This window comes from Trichomycterus rosablanca, chromosome 3 (genome assembly GCF_030014385.1).
Source record: "Trichomycterus rosablanca isolate fTriRos1 chromosome 3, fTriRos1.hap1, whole genome shotgun sequence".
Lineage (NCBI taxonomy): Eukaryota > Metazoa > Chordata > Actinopteri > Siluriformes > Trichomycteridae > Trichomycterus > Trichomycterus rosablanca.
This window is the reverse complement of record NC_085990.1, coordinates 945,491-964,621: the sequence shown is the minus strand read 5'-3', so window position 1 is coordinate 964,621 and position 19,131 is coordinate 945,491. Positions and strand designations below refer to the sequence as shown.

General features: G+C 39.3%; 1 protein-coding gene across 1 annotated transcript in view; it reads right to left on the bottom strand.

Moving 5' to 3' along the window:
- The window catches only part of ankrd28b (ankyrin repeat domain 28b), a 28,585-nt gene extending 10,542 nt beyond the window's left edge, over positions 1-18,043 (bottom strand). Inside the window, exons 1-19 of the mRNA XM_062992368.1 lie at positions 17,848-18,043; positions 10,513-10,596; positions 10,186-10,264; positions 9,108-9,178; positions 8,758-8,958; positions 8,593-8,680; positions 8,360-8,502; positions 6,168-6,380; positions 5,994-6,072; positions 5,688-5,802; positions 3,411-3,493; positions 3,249-3,312; positions 3,088-3,156; positions 2,542-2,682; positions 2,346-2,457; positions 935-961; positions 783-857; positions 471-672; positions 279-366 (exon numbers count right to left, since the gene is read on the bottom strand). Coding sequence (XP_062848438.1) covers positions 279-366; positions 471-672; positions 783-857; positions 935-961; positions 2,346-2,457; positions 2,542-2,682; positions 3,088-3,156; positions 3,249-3,312; positions 3,411-3,493; positions 5,688-5,802; positions 5,994-6,072; positions 6,168-6,380; positions 8,360-8,502; positions 8,593-8,680; positions 8,758-8,958; positions 9,108-9,178; positions 10,186-10,264; positions 10,513-10,596; positions 17,848-17,874 — 1,961 coding nt within the window. The 5' untranslated portion in view covers positions 17,875-18,043. The remainder of the gene's footprint in view (positions 1-278; positions 367-470; positions 673-782; positions 858-934; positions 962-2,345; positions 2,458-2,541; positions 2,683-3,087; positions 3,157-3,248; positions 3,313-3,410; positions 3,494-5,687; positions 5,803-5,993; positions 6,073-6,167; positions 6,381-8,359; positions 8,503-8,592; positions 8,681-8,757; positions 8,959-9,107; positions 9,179-10,185; positions 10,265-10,512; positions 10,597-17,847) is intronic.
- Positions 18,044-19,131: the final 1,088 nt, after the last annotated feature.

Below are 19,131 nucleotides of genomic sequence, written 5' to 3'. Positions count from 1 at the left end.
TCCTGATAAATTCCAAATGAGTTCCTAATATATTCCAAATAAATTCCCAAAATATTCCTAATATGCGCCTAATACATTTAAAATATATCAATAATAAATTCCTAATAAGTTCCATTATCCCCCGTCTCTGTGCAGCACCTCGACCAGCCAGCAGAGGTCGTAATGGCAGCAGTGATGAGGAATCCCTCCGCTCCCCCCACCTGGCAGACGTTAGTCTGATAATATCTGAATTCACAAGCTTGAAGGAAATTAATCTACACGTTTATAACAAGACTTACTGTCCGATCCCGTCCTGAATATTCACGGCGCTCTGCAGGTCGGCGTTCCCGATCAGGAGCCGGAGACAGTCCGAGTGCCCGTTCGTAGCTGCAGGAAGGACAAACATACAGGCGAAAAATCAATACGGACAGGAAACATATAGCAAACAGATACAGGAAGCACTGTGGCGAATGTTAAGCGGTGAGCGGTACCTGCGGCGTGGATGGGCGTGCGTTTATGGGTGAAGTCCTTCACCAGGATTGAGGCTCCTTGGTTGATGAGAACATCCACACACTCCACGTGACCTTTAAAAGCGGCCAGGTCCAGCGGCGTGTGACCCTGCGCCGTCCTGACGTCCAGATCCAGCAGAGACTGAACCAGCACCTCCAGCGCCTGGTGGTGCCCGTGGTACGCCTGGCAAAACACAGCATGTACGTGATGCGGCTCTGTGTGGGAACACTGGCAGGTGATAAGAAGCGGTAGAGCGCGTGTGTGTGTGTGTGTGTGTGTGTGTGTGTACTCACGGCGAGATGAAGCGGGCTGACGGGAGCTCGTACGTCTGAATCGTTCAGGATGTCGGTCCCTGACGTCTCCATCAGCTACAGAAATAAAATAACATTACAAATCTATAACAGAACTCGGAAATCTAACGATCATAAAAACGTCGTAAACTCACCACGTCTAGAGGAGTTTCACTCGCAATCTGAGGAGAACACCAGAGAGAGAGAGATGAGAGAGAGACAGGTTATAAATGATTGATATAAATATAAATAAATATACAGACAGACAGATAGATTAAAGACAGAGATTACATTAGACAGATAAACAAATTGAGTGACAGATATATAGACAGACAGATGAATAAACAGACAGATATATAGACAGACAGTTATTTAGACAGACAGATGAATAGACAGACAGATATATAGACAGACAGTTATTTAGACAGACAGACATAAATATGGTAGATAGATAGACAGGCAAATAAATAAACACAGATAAATAGATAGAAAGACAGACAGTTATAGAAATAGATTATAGATAGACAGACAGACAGACAGACAGATAGATATATAGGTAGATAGACAGACAGACAGACATACAGACAGGTAGATAGATGAATAGATGGACAGGCAGGTAGATGGACAGACAGATAAATAGTCAGATAAATAGACAGACAGACAGATACAACTAGAGAGACAGACAGATACAGATAGAGAGGCAGACAGATAGATAGACACAGACAGACAAATACAGACAGACATAGAGAAAGAGACAGATAAATAGATATAAATAGACAGACAGATAAATACAGACAGACATAGAGAAAGACAGACACAGATAAATACACATAAATAGACAGACACAGATAGACAGACATAGAAATAGACAGACACAGATAAATAGATAGACAGACAGACAGACAGATAAATAGACAGACACAGATAAATAAATAGACAGACAGACAGACAGATAAATACAGACAGACATAGAGAAAGACAGACACAGATAAATACACATAGACAGACAGACAGATAGACAGACATAGAAATAGACAGACACAGATAAATAGATAGACAGACAGACAGACAGACAGACAGATAAATAGACAGACACAGATAAATAAATAGATAGACAGACAGATAAATAGACAGACACAGACAGATAAATAAATAGACAGACAGACAGACAGATAAATAGACAGACACAGATAAATAAATAGACAGACAGACAGATAAATAAATAGACAGACAGACAGATAAATAGACAGACACAGACAGATAAATAAATAGACAGACAGACAGACAGATAAATAGACAGACACAGATAAATAAATAGACAGACAGACAGATAAATAGACAGACACAGATAAATAAATAGACAGACAGACAGACAGATAAATAGACAGACACAGATAAATAAATAGACAGACAGACAGACAGATAAATAGACAGACAGAGAAATAGACAAACGTGTTAGTAATGAAACGAAACGACAAACAATGAAACTTTTTTCATTGGAACAGCACGGTGCTAAAAGAGTCTAAAACACTTAATCCTGCTTTAATCTATAAAATCTGCTCCTACCAGCTCCAGACAGAGCCGATGTCCATACGCTGAGGCGTAGTGCACCGCGTTATAGCCCTGATTGTCTCGAATCCCTGGGTTAGCATCGTTCCTCAACAAATACTCCAGGCACCTGCGGCGAGAAAATACGGTTACACGTACGATCGTCTGACCGCGACGCTCCGTCCACGCACGAGTCCACGATCCCACCACTCACTTTCCATCAGAGTCGGAGGCGGCGGCGTAGTGGAGCGGCGTGCAGCCCCGGTTGTCCAGGTCGTTGACGCTGGCGCCCGAACCCACCATGGCGAAGAGGCACTGATAGTTACAGTTCGCTGCTGAGTAGTGCAAAGGCGTCCTGGAAAAGAAATAAACTGCATTTAATGAAGTCATTTGAATAAAGTACTTTAATAAAAATAATACAATCACGTAGATAAAGAATATTATTACGTCTGTTTATCGTCTTTTCTGTTAAAACCTTGTTTTATTAATTCATTTTTATGAACCAGCTTATTCTGGTCAGGGTCTGAAACCGGCCATACGGTTTCCTAATAACCGCTGCAGTTACGCCCTCTGCTGGCTGATCGAGGTGCTGCACAGAGACGGTATGTGACCCTCCATGCATGATACGGGTCTCTGTATGAAGCCTCCTCGTCTCACACATGTTAGTCAAGAGGGGAGGTCTGCAGCAGTGCAATGGGGGAACTGGATACGACTAAATTGAGAGGAAAACAAGACTTTGATCCGTGGTAGCAGGACTCACCTCCCGAAACTGTCCTTCTTATTAAAATCCGCCCCCGTGTTCAGCAGAAGGTTCAGACAGTCCAGGTTCCTGCACAGGCGGATGGATAACAAACGGGTTATTTTATAGAGTAAGCACGTGCTAGCCGTTATTTCATGAGCGATTGAGGAAAAGTGTCCGACCCGCCGGCCGCCGCGGCGTGTAAGCACGTCCTTCCGAAGTCGTCCGGCGTGTCGACATCGAAGCCTGAGAAATAACACACACGTCGTTTAGAGGGATAAATCAATACATATAAATGTATACTGAACGTACCGAGACGCTGCTGAGGTATTAAAGCTGGTTACCAGAGGACAGAAGTTTCCGGCAGCAGTCTGAGAATCCACTCAGAGCGGCCAAGTGCAGAGGAAACATGCCGTGGACCCCCCGCCTACGACACACCAGAGATAACCAGCGGGATCAGATCAAGGGTCAGCAGCACATACGCAACGTTCTCTTTATTACTGCATTTTTAGGGCTTTTTGGGGTCAAAGTGTCCTGCACATTCATTTACCTGCAAGTGTAGGATCTATAATTTAAAACATTAATAAAAAAAAACCTATAAGACCTGAATAATAGTATTAGTTCACGTCCCCTCTCTCTAACCCGACACTTTAGAATGAAATATCAGAGTAAAATCAGTCAGAAATGCTTTTATCCTGCAGCGTTCGGTGACTCCAGATCACATCCATGTTTTTAATCTTTATTTTATATCAGTTACTGTTACTGTTACGTTCAGTCCACTTACGTTTAGTCCTGTTACGTTCAGTCCTGTTACATTCAGTCCTGTTACATTCAGTCCTGTTACATTCAGTCCTCTCACGTTCAGTCCCCTTACGTTCAGCCGTTACTTTTAGTGCTGTTACTTTTAATGCTGTTACGTTCAGTCCTGTTACGTTCTGTCCTGTTACGTTCAGTCCACTTACGTTTAGTCCTGTTACGTTCAGTCCTGTTACGTTCAGTCCTGTTACTTTTAGTCCTGTTACGTTCAGTCCTGTTACATTCAGTCCTGTTACATTCAGTCCTCTCACGTTCAGTCCTGTTACGTTCAGTCCCGTTACGTTCAGCCGTTACTTTTAGTGCTGTTACTTTTAGTGCTGTTACGTTCAGTCCTGTTACGTTTAGTCCTGTTACGTTCAGTCCTGTTACGTTCAGTCCTGTTACGTTCAGTCCTGTTACGTTTAGTCTTGTTACGTTTAGTCCTCTCACGTTTAGTCCTGTTACATTCAGTCCTGTTACGTTCAGTCCTGTTACGTTCAGTCCTGTTACGTTCAGCCGTTACTTTTAGTGCTGTTACGTTCAGTCCTGTTACTTTTAGTCCTGTTACGTTCAGTCCTGTTACTTTTAGTCCTCTCACGTTTAGTCCTGTTACGTTCAGTCCTCTTACGTTCAGCCCTGTTACTTTTAGTGCTGTTACGTTCAGTCCTGTTACGTTCAGTCCTGTTACTTTTAGTCCTCTTACGTTTAGTCCTGTTACGTTCAGTCCTCTTACGTTCAGCCCTGTTACTTTTAGTGCTGTTACGTTCAGTCCTGTTACTTTTAGTCCTGTTACGTTCAGTCCTGTTACTTTTAGTCCTCTTACGTTTAGTCCGCTTACGTTCAGCCCTGTTACTTTTAGTGCTGTTACGTTCAGTCCTGTTACTTTTAGTCCTCTTACGTTCAGCCCTGTTACTTTTAGTGCTGTTACGTTCAGTCCTGTTACGTTCAGTCCTGTTACTTTTAGTCCTCTTACGTTTAGTCCTGTTACGTTCAGTCCTCTTACGTTCAGCCCTGTTACTTTTAGTGCTGTTACGTTCAGTCCTGTTACTTTTAGTCCTGTTACGTTCAGTCCTGTTACTTTTAGTCCTCTTACGTTTAGTCCTCTTACGTTCAGTCCTGTTACTTTTAGTGCTGTTACGTTCAGTCCTGTTACTTTTAGTCCTCTTACGTTCAGCCCTGTTACTTTTAGTGCTGTTACGTTCAGTCCTGTTACTTTTAGTCCTCTTACGTTCAGTCCTGTTACTTTTAGTCCTGTTACGTTCAGTCCTGTTACTTTTAGTCCTCTTACGTTTAGTCCTGTTACGTTCAGTCCTCTTACGTTCAGCCCTGTTACTTTTAGTCCTGTTACGTTCAGTCCTGTTACGTTCAGTCCTGTTACGTTCAGTCCTCTTACGTTCAGCCCTGTTACTTTTAGTCCTCTTACGTTCAGCCCTGTTACTTTTAGTGCTGTTACGTTCAGTCCTGTTACTTTTAGTCCTCTCACGTTTAGTCCTGTTACGTTCAGTCCTCTTACGTTCAGCCCTGTTACTTTTAGTGCTGTTACGTTCAGTCCTGTTACTTTTAGTCCTGTTACGTTCAGTCCTGTTACTTTTAGTCCTCTCACGTTTAGTCCTGTTACGTTCAGTCCTCTTACGTTCAGCCTTGTTACTTTTAGTGCTGTTACTTTTAGTCCTGTTACGTTCAGTTCTGTTTCTTATGTACAGCTCATCTTCCACTTAGAAACCTCATACATATGAAACAAAGGTGCCTGAGATTCGACCCAAACACATTCTGAGTAGTGAAGTGTGTGTGTGAGTTGTCCGAGCGGGCGGGTGTTGGATACTCACTTGGAGGTGTCGGCTCCGTTGGTTATGAGCGTGTTGATGAGGAGCTCGTGTCCGTATCGCGCGGCTATGTGCAGGGGCGTGTTCCCGTTCTTGTCCTCACAGTCGATCTCGGCACCTGCGCATTCATTCCAAAACAGCCGTGCATCACTTCATGTAATCGTTAATCTTCATCTGCTCCCATTAGGGGGCGCCATAGTGGATCATCCCTGTCCTGAACATCCCCCTCCGTCACCCTGACTCAGCACCTCTGTACAATCCACCCTCCGCACTGAGTAATCATTGATACACTCAGCACCCATCACTCACCCTTCTGAATGATGGCCTGAGATCGTGAGAACCTCCCGTGGATGGCGGTCATGTGCAGCGGCGTTTTCCCGTCCTTGCTCTAAAATGTAAAACATTAAAATCAGGTTTAAAACAACACATACCGCTGCAGCGCGTCGTGCTACGCCCCGCGTTTCTCCGATAGCGGTCTCTGACCTTGATGTTGACGTCGGCGCTGTTCCCCACGAGCAGCTCCAGACAGAGGGCGCCGTGCCGCGACGCCGCCGTGAAGTGCAGAGGAGCGAATCCCTTCTCGTTGACCTGATTGACGTTGGCGCCGCTCTCGATCAGCTCGTTCACCACCACGTCCTGGCCGTTATAGCAGGCCACGTGCAGCGGCGTGTTCCCGTACGCGTTGGGCTCGTTGATCTACGCGGGACACAGAAATATTGAGGACTTGAGTGAATTAAATTATACTGCCCTCCTTCTGCACCAGTTTTCTCTTCTTTTGGACATTTTGGGATTATTTGTAGATATTTCTCAACATCACTTGTTGGAAACCGACTTAGTTAAACGCTGATGGGGAAACACCGCCATCTAGTGGCGAGATGCGGTAACTTCAGTGGTCACAAAAGCAACATGCATTGTGGGAGATGTAGTTTATGTACGATGTTACAATGTACAGAGGAACCTCGATTTAACAGACAAAATCTGGAAAACCGAATATCTGGTACGATTTTTTAATACTCCCGTGAGAAGCGCACCAAGATTAATAGTTCAGTAATTGTCCACTAGGCGGCGCACGTCTCTGTTCTCTGTATGATCGATAGGCTTTATTTTGTCGGGAGACTCCCGACTACGTTGTTCATTTCACTGTTCATCAATGTGCATCAATTTTCTCTTCTTTTGGACATTTTGGATTATTTGTAAATATTTCTCAACATCACTTGTTGTTAGTTAAACACTGATGTGGAAACACCGCCATCTAGCGGCAAGATGCAGGATATCAGTCAATCCATTGGTGACAAAATCGACTTGCATTGTGGGAGATGTAGTTTATGTAGGATTTTACAATCTACAGAGGAACCTGGAAAACCGAATGTGCGGTCTGATTGTTTAAAGTTTCTGTGAGAAGCGCACCGAGACCTGTAGTAAGACCAGTAATCGTCCACTAGGCGGCGCTCGTCTCTCTGTTTACATGATCAAGAGGCTTTATTTTGTTGGGAGACTCGCTCCATTCTTGCCTTTTTTCTGAGTTTTAGCTTCATGTTTGCGAGTTTTAGTGCTCAGTTATGGCTTCTCGTTGTGATACACGCAGGTCTAAAGAAGTGAAATTATTTATTTACAGGTTTTACACTACATATTTCATCTCTATTTTTACTATTTATCAATGTGCATCAATTTTCTTTTCTTTTGGACATTTTGGGATTATTTGCAGATATTTCTCAACATCACATCACTGGAAACACCGCCATCTAGTGGCGAGATGAGGTCACTTCAGTGGTCACTGAACTCAAACCGAATAACTGGTCCGAATGTTTAAAGTTCCCCTGAAATTATTAGTTCAGTAATCGTCCACTAGGCGGCGCACGTCTCTCTGTTTACATGAGTGAGAGGCTTTATTTTGTCGGGAGTCTCGTTTTGTTCTCGCCTTTCTGTGTTTCATGCTTCATTTTTGCAAGGTCTAGTGATCATTTCTGGCTTCAAAAGACGAGGGAAGTGGTGAGTAAAAGAGGTATAAAGGTATTACTCAAAAGTTAGAACTTATATACGTTGTGATATACGTAGGTCTAAAGAAAAACTATGATTTATTTACAGGTTTTACATGACATATGACATACATCTCTACTTACATTGTTCATTTTACTGCTGATCACATGTGCAGGTTTAGTAATTTTGTGGACCTCAGTGCTGCGTTTTCGTATAATTTTGCACCACCCAGGAAAAACCTCAGTGTTTTACGGACCAGTGCACACCCCTTTTAGTCTGTTAAATCGAGGTTCTTCTGTAATTTAAGACAATCGTTCGCCTTTTAAGCTCTCGCAGGCCACATAAAATGACGTTTGTGCTTTACACCTTTAAATAAACCTGCTAAACTAAGTCTCATTGTTTAATATAACAGGATTTTTGAACCTGAGGCCACATAAGCACCAAAATAGTGACTAAATTGCACATCAGGGATGAAATCATCATTGCTATCGTTTCATTGGCTGATACAGATACTCGAGTTGCACTATTGGTGCCCAGAATTTGCCTAAAATTGGACAGTGTGAGTCTAGTGAGCTATCCATCAGAAGACTGTCGGTTCAAATCCAAACTCTGCTATGCAGCCACTGTTGGTCCAGTTCATCGTACCGAACGTGTGTAAATGTTTATATGATGAATAAAAACGTGGGAACAGAACTCACATCCACTCCCAGGTCCAGCAGGTACTTGACGACGCTGATCATGCCGCTGGAGGCCGCCGCGTGCAGGGGCGTGTAGGCCTTTTTGTCCTTACACGCGGCTTCGGCGCCGTGCGACACCAACAGCTTCACCACCTCCAGATGACCTGAGAGCAGAGAGACGGGACCCAGGTTAGCATACATCCCACACACTCACTGAACCTCAGCGTGTACGTGCATCGGGAGGCAGACCGTACCCATGTACGCCGCCCAGTGGATGGCTCGCCGGTCCTTTTTATCGAAGGCGTTAAAGTTGGCTCCTCTGGAGAGCAGCAATCTCACCATCTGATTAAACCAGAAAAACATACTTAGCGCTATGCTAAAACAACCCTCGACGAGGATGAAACCCGGACAGCACTGACCTCCAGGTGGCCGCTGAAGGCCGCGTGGTGCAGGGCGGTGCGCCCCGCCCGGTCCGACACGTTCACGTTGCTGAGTAGAGGCACCAGCGCCTCGGCGCAGCGCACGGCTTTGTTGGCCGCGGCCACGTGCAGCGGTGTCTGCCAGTTCTTATCGCGGGCGTTCACGTCGGCGGAGTGCTTCAGCAGGACCTGCACCGCCTCCTGAGGGGGCGTGGAGAAACACAGGGCAGGGAACACAGCGTCAGGACCACGGCGTCTTATATACGGCGGAGTCAGAAAGTATTCAGAATACTTTAGGACTCCACTGTACAGCGAGCGCTGTCTGAAAGGTGACGTTCGTCATGCCCTACCTCACTGCATGAAGCCACGGCCCGGTGCAGAGGAGTCAACCACTTATTATCTTTGGCATTTACTCTCGCCCCTGCAAAAACCACCAACACCATAAACAACATTCAGTACAAAATACACTAAATTACAACGACGTATTAAAACCTGTAAATAAAATGTTACATTTTAATTTTAAAAATAAAAGTGAGAATAATTTCAAGAATAAATAAAAATATTTTTAAAACAAAAGTAAAAATCATTTCAAGAAAAACATGAAAATATCTTTGCAATACTAAGTTGAAATAATTTGTAGAATTAAATGAAAACAATTTCAAAAATAAATAGAAATAATTTCAAGAATAAAATAAAAATAATTTCAAAAATAAAGTGGAAACTATTTCAAAAACAAATGGAAATAATTTCAAAAATAAATAGAAATAATTTCAAGTATAAAATTTAAATAATTTCAAAAATAAATAGAAATAATTTCAAAATTATAAAAAATTTCAAAAATAAATAGAAATAATTAAAAAAATTAATAGAAATAGTTTAAAAAATAAACAGAAATAATTTCAAGAATAAAGTGGAAATAATTTCAAAAGTAAATAGAAATAATTTTGAGAAAAGTGAAAATTTCAAAAATAAATAGAAATAATATCAAGAATAAAGTGGAAATAATTTCAAAAATAAATGTAAAATTTTAAAAATAAATATACATAATGTTAATAATGAAATGGAAATAATTTCAAGAATAAAATGAAAATTTCAAAAATAAAGTGAAAATAATTTAAAAAATAAATAGAAATAATATCAAGAATAAAGTGGAAATAATTCCAAGAATAAAATGCAATATGTCGAGAATAAAGTATTAATATTCTGGCTGTAAGAACCTCCTGGTGTTAAAATAAGGGAAGTGGAGGATTTGGTAATATTCTACTGTTGTATTGTTTTCACAAATACAGAAATTCTCGATGTTCTAAACATCAGTGTCATTAGTATACGGACGCTGAAACCACTTAGCAAGTAACTGAGATTATTTAGAAGAACCAGACCTGTCGTCCTGGAGACGTTAATAAGTGAGTGAATAAGACTGGTGTTGACCTGATAAGATCAGAAGCTCGATGATCTCGGCGTCTCCCAGGTAGGCCGCGGCGTGTAGAGGAGTCCTCTTCTCGTTATCCTAAAATAAACAAGAAATTCCACCTTAACAAACACCACAGAGGATCAGCGAAGCTTCCAGACGCCTGAAGTAACCATACTGATCGCTCTCTCATGGATACACATTACATAAAGAAATAAATAAAAAGATAGAAATAAGCTAACGTTAAAAGATGTAATAAATAAACATTAAAGAATCTCTTGATGTCAAGAATCTCACGGGCGCTCCAGGATTCGGAGGCGTACCCATGTAAAAGAGGAACAGTTTACCTGAACGTTCACGTCCTCCTTCTTGAATATGAGCGAGCGCACCTCATCAGGGTCCACGTTAAATATCGCTTTGAGCAGAGGAGGCTGAAACAGACGAGGAGAGAAACATCAGGTTAGTACGTTTGCCAACGATCCTCGTAGGGGTGCGGCGGCCTATTGCTTGTTTGATTATTTATTGATTTGTTACATTCATGTCAGGATATTTTACTATCTTATTTTTCTTTTAAAAGATTAAGTCATATTTTTAAATCGAGAGCTTTAAAGATTTAGACCAACCGCCGCCTCTATAGCTTCGTTCCCCAGGTTATCACCAAACTAAAGGAGGACTATTCCCACATCCCTCCGCTTTAACAGAATAAACCTGGATCTTATCACACATGCCTCCCACGTTTCCCTCATGCAGTCAGTGCACATTATTACAAGTAAATAATCTCCTGTACAGCTTTATTGCACACTTTGTCTGATGCTGTACTGTTTTTGTGGCTGTTGTATTGTCCATTCAGCTGTAGCAGGAGTACCTGGTAACACGACTAAATCTTCCAGTTACACAGGGTACAAGACATGAGTACAAAATACTAGGGATGTAACGATGCACCACAAGACACTTAATAACCGATTCAAATCGATTTGACATGTAAAATGAATCGATATTCACTTTATACAGCAGCGGGTGCTGGCGCTATACATCTCGCCTGGTTGACGTCACTGGTGCTGTACGCCTGGTTGCCAGATGCAAGCTTAATTCAAAATTGTTTTGCATAGTTTGTACCTACCTCAGAAATAAAAGGGCTTTCATTATTTAGATAAATAAAAGATAAATCACAAATACAGGATTTTGTGCTTACACATACAATAAGTAAAACTAGAAGCAAAAAGAAAATTATATACACATACACAACACACACATGTATGTATGTATGTCTAAGAATCTTAAATATAAAGAAAAAGAATAAACTATAACTATAAAAAAGGACAATAGACATTGTTTAAAACAGCAGTGAGGTAGTAGTGGGGTATTGCACGCTCAAAAAACAATAGTGCACTCATAATAAATATAAATATGGTCAGAGTACACTGTATTTATTTTCTTTTTTTAAGAGAAATAATGAAAGGAAACTTTTAATTATCATAATAATTGTCATAATTTGTCTTCAATTTCAGTTTTAAAAAAATCGGGGGGAAAATCGTATCGGGAACCCAGTATCATGAATCGCATGGCATCAAGGGTAGAGTGTATCGTTACATCCCTACAAAATACCCTGGACAGAGCGCCAGTCCATCGCAGGTTTTCAGCCGCTCACACTCACACACACACACTCACTCACACACACACTCACTCACTCACTCACACACACTCACTCACACACACACACTCACACACTCACACAGCAGAAAACAATTGTAAAACGAAACCAAAATAGAACTCTTTGCCAGTAATTCAGCTCGTCGTGTTTGGAGTAAGAAGAGCACAAAAACACTTTGATCATTCACAGAGTACAGAAGTGGGAGCATCATAATATGGGGCTGCTCGTCTCTGAGGCACCGTGCTCATAATATTCATGTAAGGTTTCAGCAGACGTTCAACCACCATAAGATTTTGTACGTAGAAATAATTTAAGAATAAAGTGAAAATAATTGGTAAACTTAAATAGAAATAATTTCACAAATAAATGGAAACAATTTAAAAAATAAAATGGAAATAATTTCAAAAATAAAATAGAAATCATTTTAAAAAAGTAGTGGAAATAATTAAAGAATAAAGTGGAAATAATTGATAACATTTAATAGAAATAATTTCACAAATAAATGGAAATTATTTAAAAAAAAATGGACATAATTTCAAAAATAAAATGGAAATAATTTCCCAAATAAAATGGAAATCATTTTCAAAATAAAATAGATAATCATTTTGAAAATAAAATGGAAATTATTGGTAAAATAAAATAGAAATAATTTCAAAAATAAAATAGAAATTTTAAAAAATAAAGTGGAAATAATTTAAGAATAAAGTGGAAATAATTTGTACAATAAAATGGAAATTATTGGTCAAATTAAATAGAAATAATTTCAAGAATAAAATGGAAATAATTTCTGATATAATGTATTGATATAATTTATGCTTAAGCTAAAGAAAATACAAACTACAAAATAACCTACAAACAAACTACATCTCTGTCATCTATACGTTTTTTTCAACCTTTATTAAACTCTTAAGGTTTTGGCTGACCAAATAAGTGTAATAGAGTAATAAAGTGTAATAATAATAATAATAATAATAATAATAGAGTATAAAATATAAAACCTTATGGAATAATCATCTAGTCAGTGTGCTGTGCTCATATGAATCCACTTTAGGCTTGTTGTAAGATAAAACCTCCACCAAGTTCCTCTTTAAGAGACTAAAAACACCATCAAACCTAGGAGAGGTGGGGGGCTTGAACCAACAACCTTCCGATTCCTTAACCTCTATTACAATTCTATAATAGTTACAGAACACAAAACTGGAATTCGAATTCGAGTAAAGAATTCGGTTATTTTGACAGATCAGATCAGATCAGCCAGACCTTGATCTCATGTCTCAGTGACATTAGACACTAAGCAGCCGCGGTACGAGGTGTAGGTGGTGCAGAAAAGAGTCTAAAAACACACACACAGCCGGTGTTCTGTCGATTTATCCTACCCATCGATTTGTCCTACTGAGCATGCGCACATCGGTTTTGACTCGTTGCGGGGAACGCCTATAATTCTGTGCTACCTTTGCCTAATTTATTTGTTCTAGCGGTTAGTAACGTATGGTTTCGTTTTAATTCTTTAAAAAGTTTAAAGTTTAAGTGTATGTAATGATGTTATTATGTGACTTTAAAAAAAAAAGCTATATAAAAATATTCAAAGTGCTTAAATGAGCTGTACTTGATTGATTACAGTTAAATAACTGTGTATCTTAATAATGCTGTGTTAACGTTGTATTTAACCACGTTTATACATGCCTTTGGTAATTTTAGATGCGTTTTTCATACATCTAGAAAAGCCAATCATTTTTAAATAACCATCTGCGACCTTAACATTATGACAACACAAAATGTATTAGGTTATTTTTCAGTTTTGTGCTTTATTAGCAGTTCAATATGTACAGTAACGGTTGTTTGAAGTTAAAGTTGAGTTTAAAGTGAATTACTGAATGAATATGTTGAGCATTTATTACGTTTTTTATGTACTCAGTTATTTGTATATGTACAACTATTTTTTGCTGCTCCCCTGTCAGTTTAGTTCTAATTATTTGAGATTAAGATGTTCTTCGGGTTAGAATATTATTTACTACAAAATCAAAATGTACATACATCATACACACATACACATATATATATATATATATATATATATATACATACTGTATATACATACATATACTGTATATACATATAATACTCACTACATAGCCAACACTACATATACACACTACATAGCCAAAAGAACTCGCTTGTAGTTCTACAATTACTGACTGTAGTCCATCTGTTTCTCTGCATGCTTTGTTAGCTCCCTTCATGCTGTTCGTCAATGGTCAGAACCCCCACAGAGCAGGTATTATTTAGGTGGTGGATCATTCTCAGCACTGCAGTGACACTGCCATGGTGGTGGTGTGTTATTGTGTGTTGTGATGGTATGAGTGGATCAGAAACAGCAGTGCTGCTGGAGTTTTAAAATACAGTGTCCACTCACTGTCCACTCTATTAGACACTCCTACCTAGTTGGTCCACCTTGTAGATGTAAAGTCAGAGACGATCGCTCATCTATTGCTGCTGTTTGAGTCGGTCATCTTCTAGACCTTCATCAGTGGTCACAGGACACTGCCCACAGGGTGCTGTAGGCTGGATATTTTTGGTTGGTGGACCAATCTCAGTCCAGCAGTGAGGTGTTTAAAAACTCAGCACTGCTGTGTCTGATCCATTCATACCAGCACAACACACACTAACACCATGTCAGTGTCACTGCAGTGCTGAGAATGATCCACCACCCAAATAATACCTGCTCTGTAGTGGTCCTGTGGGGGGTCTGACCACTGAAGAACAGGGTGAAAGCAGGTTAAAAAGTATGTAGAGAAACAGATGAACTACAGTCAGTAATTTTAGAACTACAGAGTGCTTATACATGATAAGTTTTTCAGGATGAACTCAAGTTCATATGCATGTATAAATAGCTGGAGGTAATATTGTTATTGAACATTTTAAACTAGTTAGAATTTTGCTAAACCAGATTTTGCCACTGTCTCCATTAATTAATAGGAATTATAAAGCCAAGTGAACTTCATGACAGCAGGGCTGAGTGGTGATTTAAGACAATGCAGAGGATTACTGCATAAGTTGCTCCATGCTGCAAGACAGAGCTGACAAGAGCATGATTGAAATGATAGATATTTAGAGCAGCTATATTATACAGATATACAGATATATTTTATCTAATTTTACCTTTATTATTAAAAAGTTATTGTGAACATTATTTACTGATTTGTACAGCATTGTTACCTGTTTTACTCAGGTGCAGTGTGACAGTAGATGGGTACATTTTAATGTGCAGAATATAACAAATCACACCCAAAATACATATGTAAAAAATGTAGACACATCCACCAGAGACTCAGGATGTGTTGTTGTTAATAAACTAGTTTAAAAATTACACAATTATTTGAGATGTATGGGCTGTATAGTGGCTCAGTGGGTAGCTTTGTTGATTCACAGCAAGAAGGTCCTGGGCTCCATTTACAGGTGGATTCTTTCTGTGAGGAGTTTGCATGTTCTCCCCATGTGTATGTGGGGGGTTTTTTCCGGGTGCTCTAGTTTTCTCCCACAGTCCAAAGACATGCAAGTGAGGTAAATTGAAGATACAAAACTGTCTCTGACTGTGTTTGATATTAAATGTGTGAACTAATAAATCTTGTGTAATGAGTAACTACCTGCCCTGTCATGAATGTAACCATGATGTTAAAATCCTAATAAATAAATTAAAAATTAAGATAAATGTCTGAGAGACAGGTCAATAAATCAAGTGTGCTACCTATCATTTGTAATAAAATATAAGCCCATCGAGATGTGCTAACACTATTTATAATAAGACATAGATCTATCGAGATGCGCTGTCTATTGTTTATAATAATATACATACCTATCGAGATGTCCTACCTATTGTTTATAATAATATACATACCTATCGAGATGTCCTACCTATTGTTTATAATAAGATACATACCTATCGAGATGTCCTACCTATTGTTTATAATAATATACATACCTATCGAGATGTGCTACCTATAGTTTATAATAAGATACATACCTATCGAGATGTCCTACCTATAGTTTATAATAAGATACATACCTATCGAGATGTCCTACCTATTGTTTATAATAATATACATACCTATCGAGATGTGCTACCTATAGTTTATAATAAGATACATACCTATCGAGATGTCCTACCTATTGTTTATAATAAGATATAGAGCTATCGAGATGTCCTACCTATTGTTTATAATAAGATATAGACCTATCGAGATGTCCTACCTATTGTTTATAATAAGATATAGAGCTATCGAGATGTCCTACCTATTGTTTATAATAAGATATAGACCTATCGAGATGTCCTACCTATTGTTTATAATAAGATATAGACCTATCGAGATGTGCTACCTATTGTTTATAATAATATATAGACCTATCGAGATGTCCTACCTATTGTTTATAATAATATACATACCTATCGAGATGTCCTACCTATAGTTTATAATAAGATACATACCTATCGAGATGTCCTACCTATTGTTTATAATAATATACATACCTATCGAGATGTGCTACCTATAGTTTATAATAAGATACATACCTATCGAGATGTCCTACCTATTGTTTATAATAAGATATAGAGCTATCGAGATGTCCTACCTATTGTTTATAATAAGATATAGACCTATCGAGATGTGCTACCTATTGTTTATAATAAGATATAGAGCTATCGAGATGTCCTACCTATTGTTTATAATAAGATATAGACCTATCGAGATGTGCTACCTATTGTTTATAATAATATATAGACCTATCGAGATGTCCTACCTATTGTTTATAATAATATACATACCTATCGAGATGTCCTACCTATAGTTTATAATAAGATATAGAGCTATCGAGATGTCCTACCTATTGTTTATAATAATATATAGACCTATCGAGATGTCCTACCTATTGTTTATAATAATATACATACCTATCGAGATGTCCTACCTATTGTTTATAATAATATACATACCTATCGAGATGTCCTACCTATTGTTTATAATAAGATATAGACCTATCGAGATGTCCTACCTATTGTTTATAATAAGATATAGACCTATCGAGATGTCCTACCTATTGTTTATAATAAGATATAGACCTATCGAGATGTGCTACCTATTGTTTATAATAATATATAGACCTATCGAGATGTCCTACCTATTGTTTATAATAATATACATACCTATCGAGATGTCCTACCTATAGTTTATAATAAGATACATACCTATCGAGATGTCCTACCTATTGTTTATAATAAGATATAGAGCTATCGAGATGTCCTACCTATTGTTTATAATAAGATATAGACCTATCGAGATGTCCTACCTATAGTTTATAATAAGATACATACCTATCGAGATGTCCTACCTATTGTTTATAATAAGATATAGAGCTATCGAGATGTCCTACCTATTGTTTATAATAAGATACATACCTATCGAGATGTCCTACCTATTGTTTATAATAAGATACATACCTATCGAGATGTCCTACCTATTGTTTATAATAAGATATAGAGCTATCGAGATGTCCTACCTATTGTTTATAATAAGATACATACCTATCGAGATGTGCTACCACTAGTTATAATAAGATACCTATAATTTATAATATGATAGACATAATTTTAATAAGAATAGATCGATAAAACTTAAATATTTACTACAGGAATACATTTCGATAGGGTAGGACAAATCGACAGATAGATCTATAAATCTGCGCTACGGTAGGAAGTTTCGATAGGGTAGGACAAATCGACAGAACACCGGTTCGATCCGAATATTCTGGCCTGCATACTGGTAGCCTGTTAGCAGCTAACATGCTAACCTAGCAACATCAGCTAATGTCATTAATCACGCCGGGTTATACAGTCAGATCAGATCAGAATAAACACTGACCTTAGATTAGATTTAGTTTATTCCACCTCTCTTAATAAACCACTACTAACCGAAACTGGTTGAACTGGTTAGCATCAGAGCTAGCGCTATGTAGCCAGCATGCTAACGGTTTCACTCACCTGATCTCTGATTTTAAGAACCACCATTTCTGCGCCGCTCTCTCCAGCTCTCGCTTCTGATACTTTAATAATCAGGTTCTTAATAACTGAACCTCATTAAGAGTAAAAAGTCAGAATTATGTAGCGCGGCTCACATTTCCTCCATTTAACTCCTAATGCACCAGGGAAAGAAAACTCCATAACATTACCGCCACGGCGACGCTGCAAACACGACGATGCTGATTGGCTGGTCAGGCCGCATAGGCGCAGTAACGAGGGCGCTGATTGGCTCAGCGTCAGGAGGCTAAGCCTGGGCTACATCGTGTTCTACACGGAGCTGAAGTGTCACGATTCTTATCACCATGCTCGATATCATTCACGATATTTACCGTTAAACTTAATAAAAGTTTAGATACTTTTGGCGAACGTGTATGTCACACCAGGCTTAGTTTTTCTTTACTGTTCATCGCAATGCAATTCAAGCAATTGAGGATTAAAGGCCTCGCTCAGGGGCCCAGCAGTGACAGCTTGGTGCTTTAACCCCCTTAACCCCTGAGCTACCACTGCCATGTATATTCATAAAACGTACTTTTATTCCCAGCATGCAGCAGGCACTTTTAAACCACCTAAATGATTTATTATTATGACTAGGGGCCTTGCTCAGGGGCCCAACTGTGGAAACTTGGTGGTGAAGGGGCTTGAACCGGCAACCTTACCCTCTAAGCTACCACTGCTAAGCTATGGCATTTAGTATACACTTCTATACTGCCAAATCGACTTACAGTTATGTCTGGGGGCCTTGCTCAGGAGCCCAACTGTCACAACACGGCAGTGATGGGGTTTGAACCAACAACCTTAACCGCTAAGCTACCACTGCCCTGTATAGTTTTAAACCATACATTTATTTCCAGCATGCAGCAGGCACTTTTAAACCACCTAAACGATTTATAATTATGCCTGGGGGCCTTGCTCAGGGGCCCAACAGTGGCAACTTGGCGGTGACGAGGATTGAACCAGCAACCTTACCCACTGAGCTACCACTGCCCTGTATATTTTTAAAACTTTCATTTATGACGTATTAGACGCTTTTGTTCTACCAATATGACTTACAGTTATGACTAGGGGCCTTGCTCAGGGGTCCAACTGTCACAACCTGGCAGTGATGGGGCTTGAACCAACAACCTTAACCACTAAGCTAAGCTACCACTGCCCTGTATAGTTTTAAAACGTACATTTATGACATTTAGAAAACGCTTCTATACAGCCAAATCAACTTACAGTTATGTCTGGGGGCCTTGCTCAGGG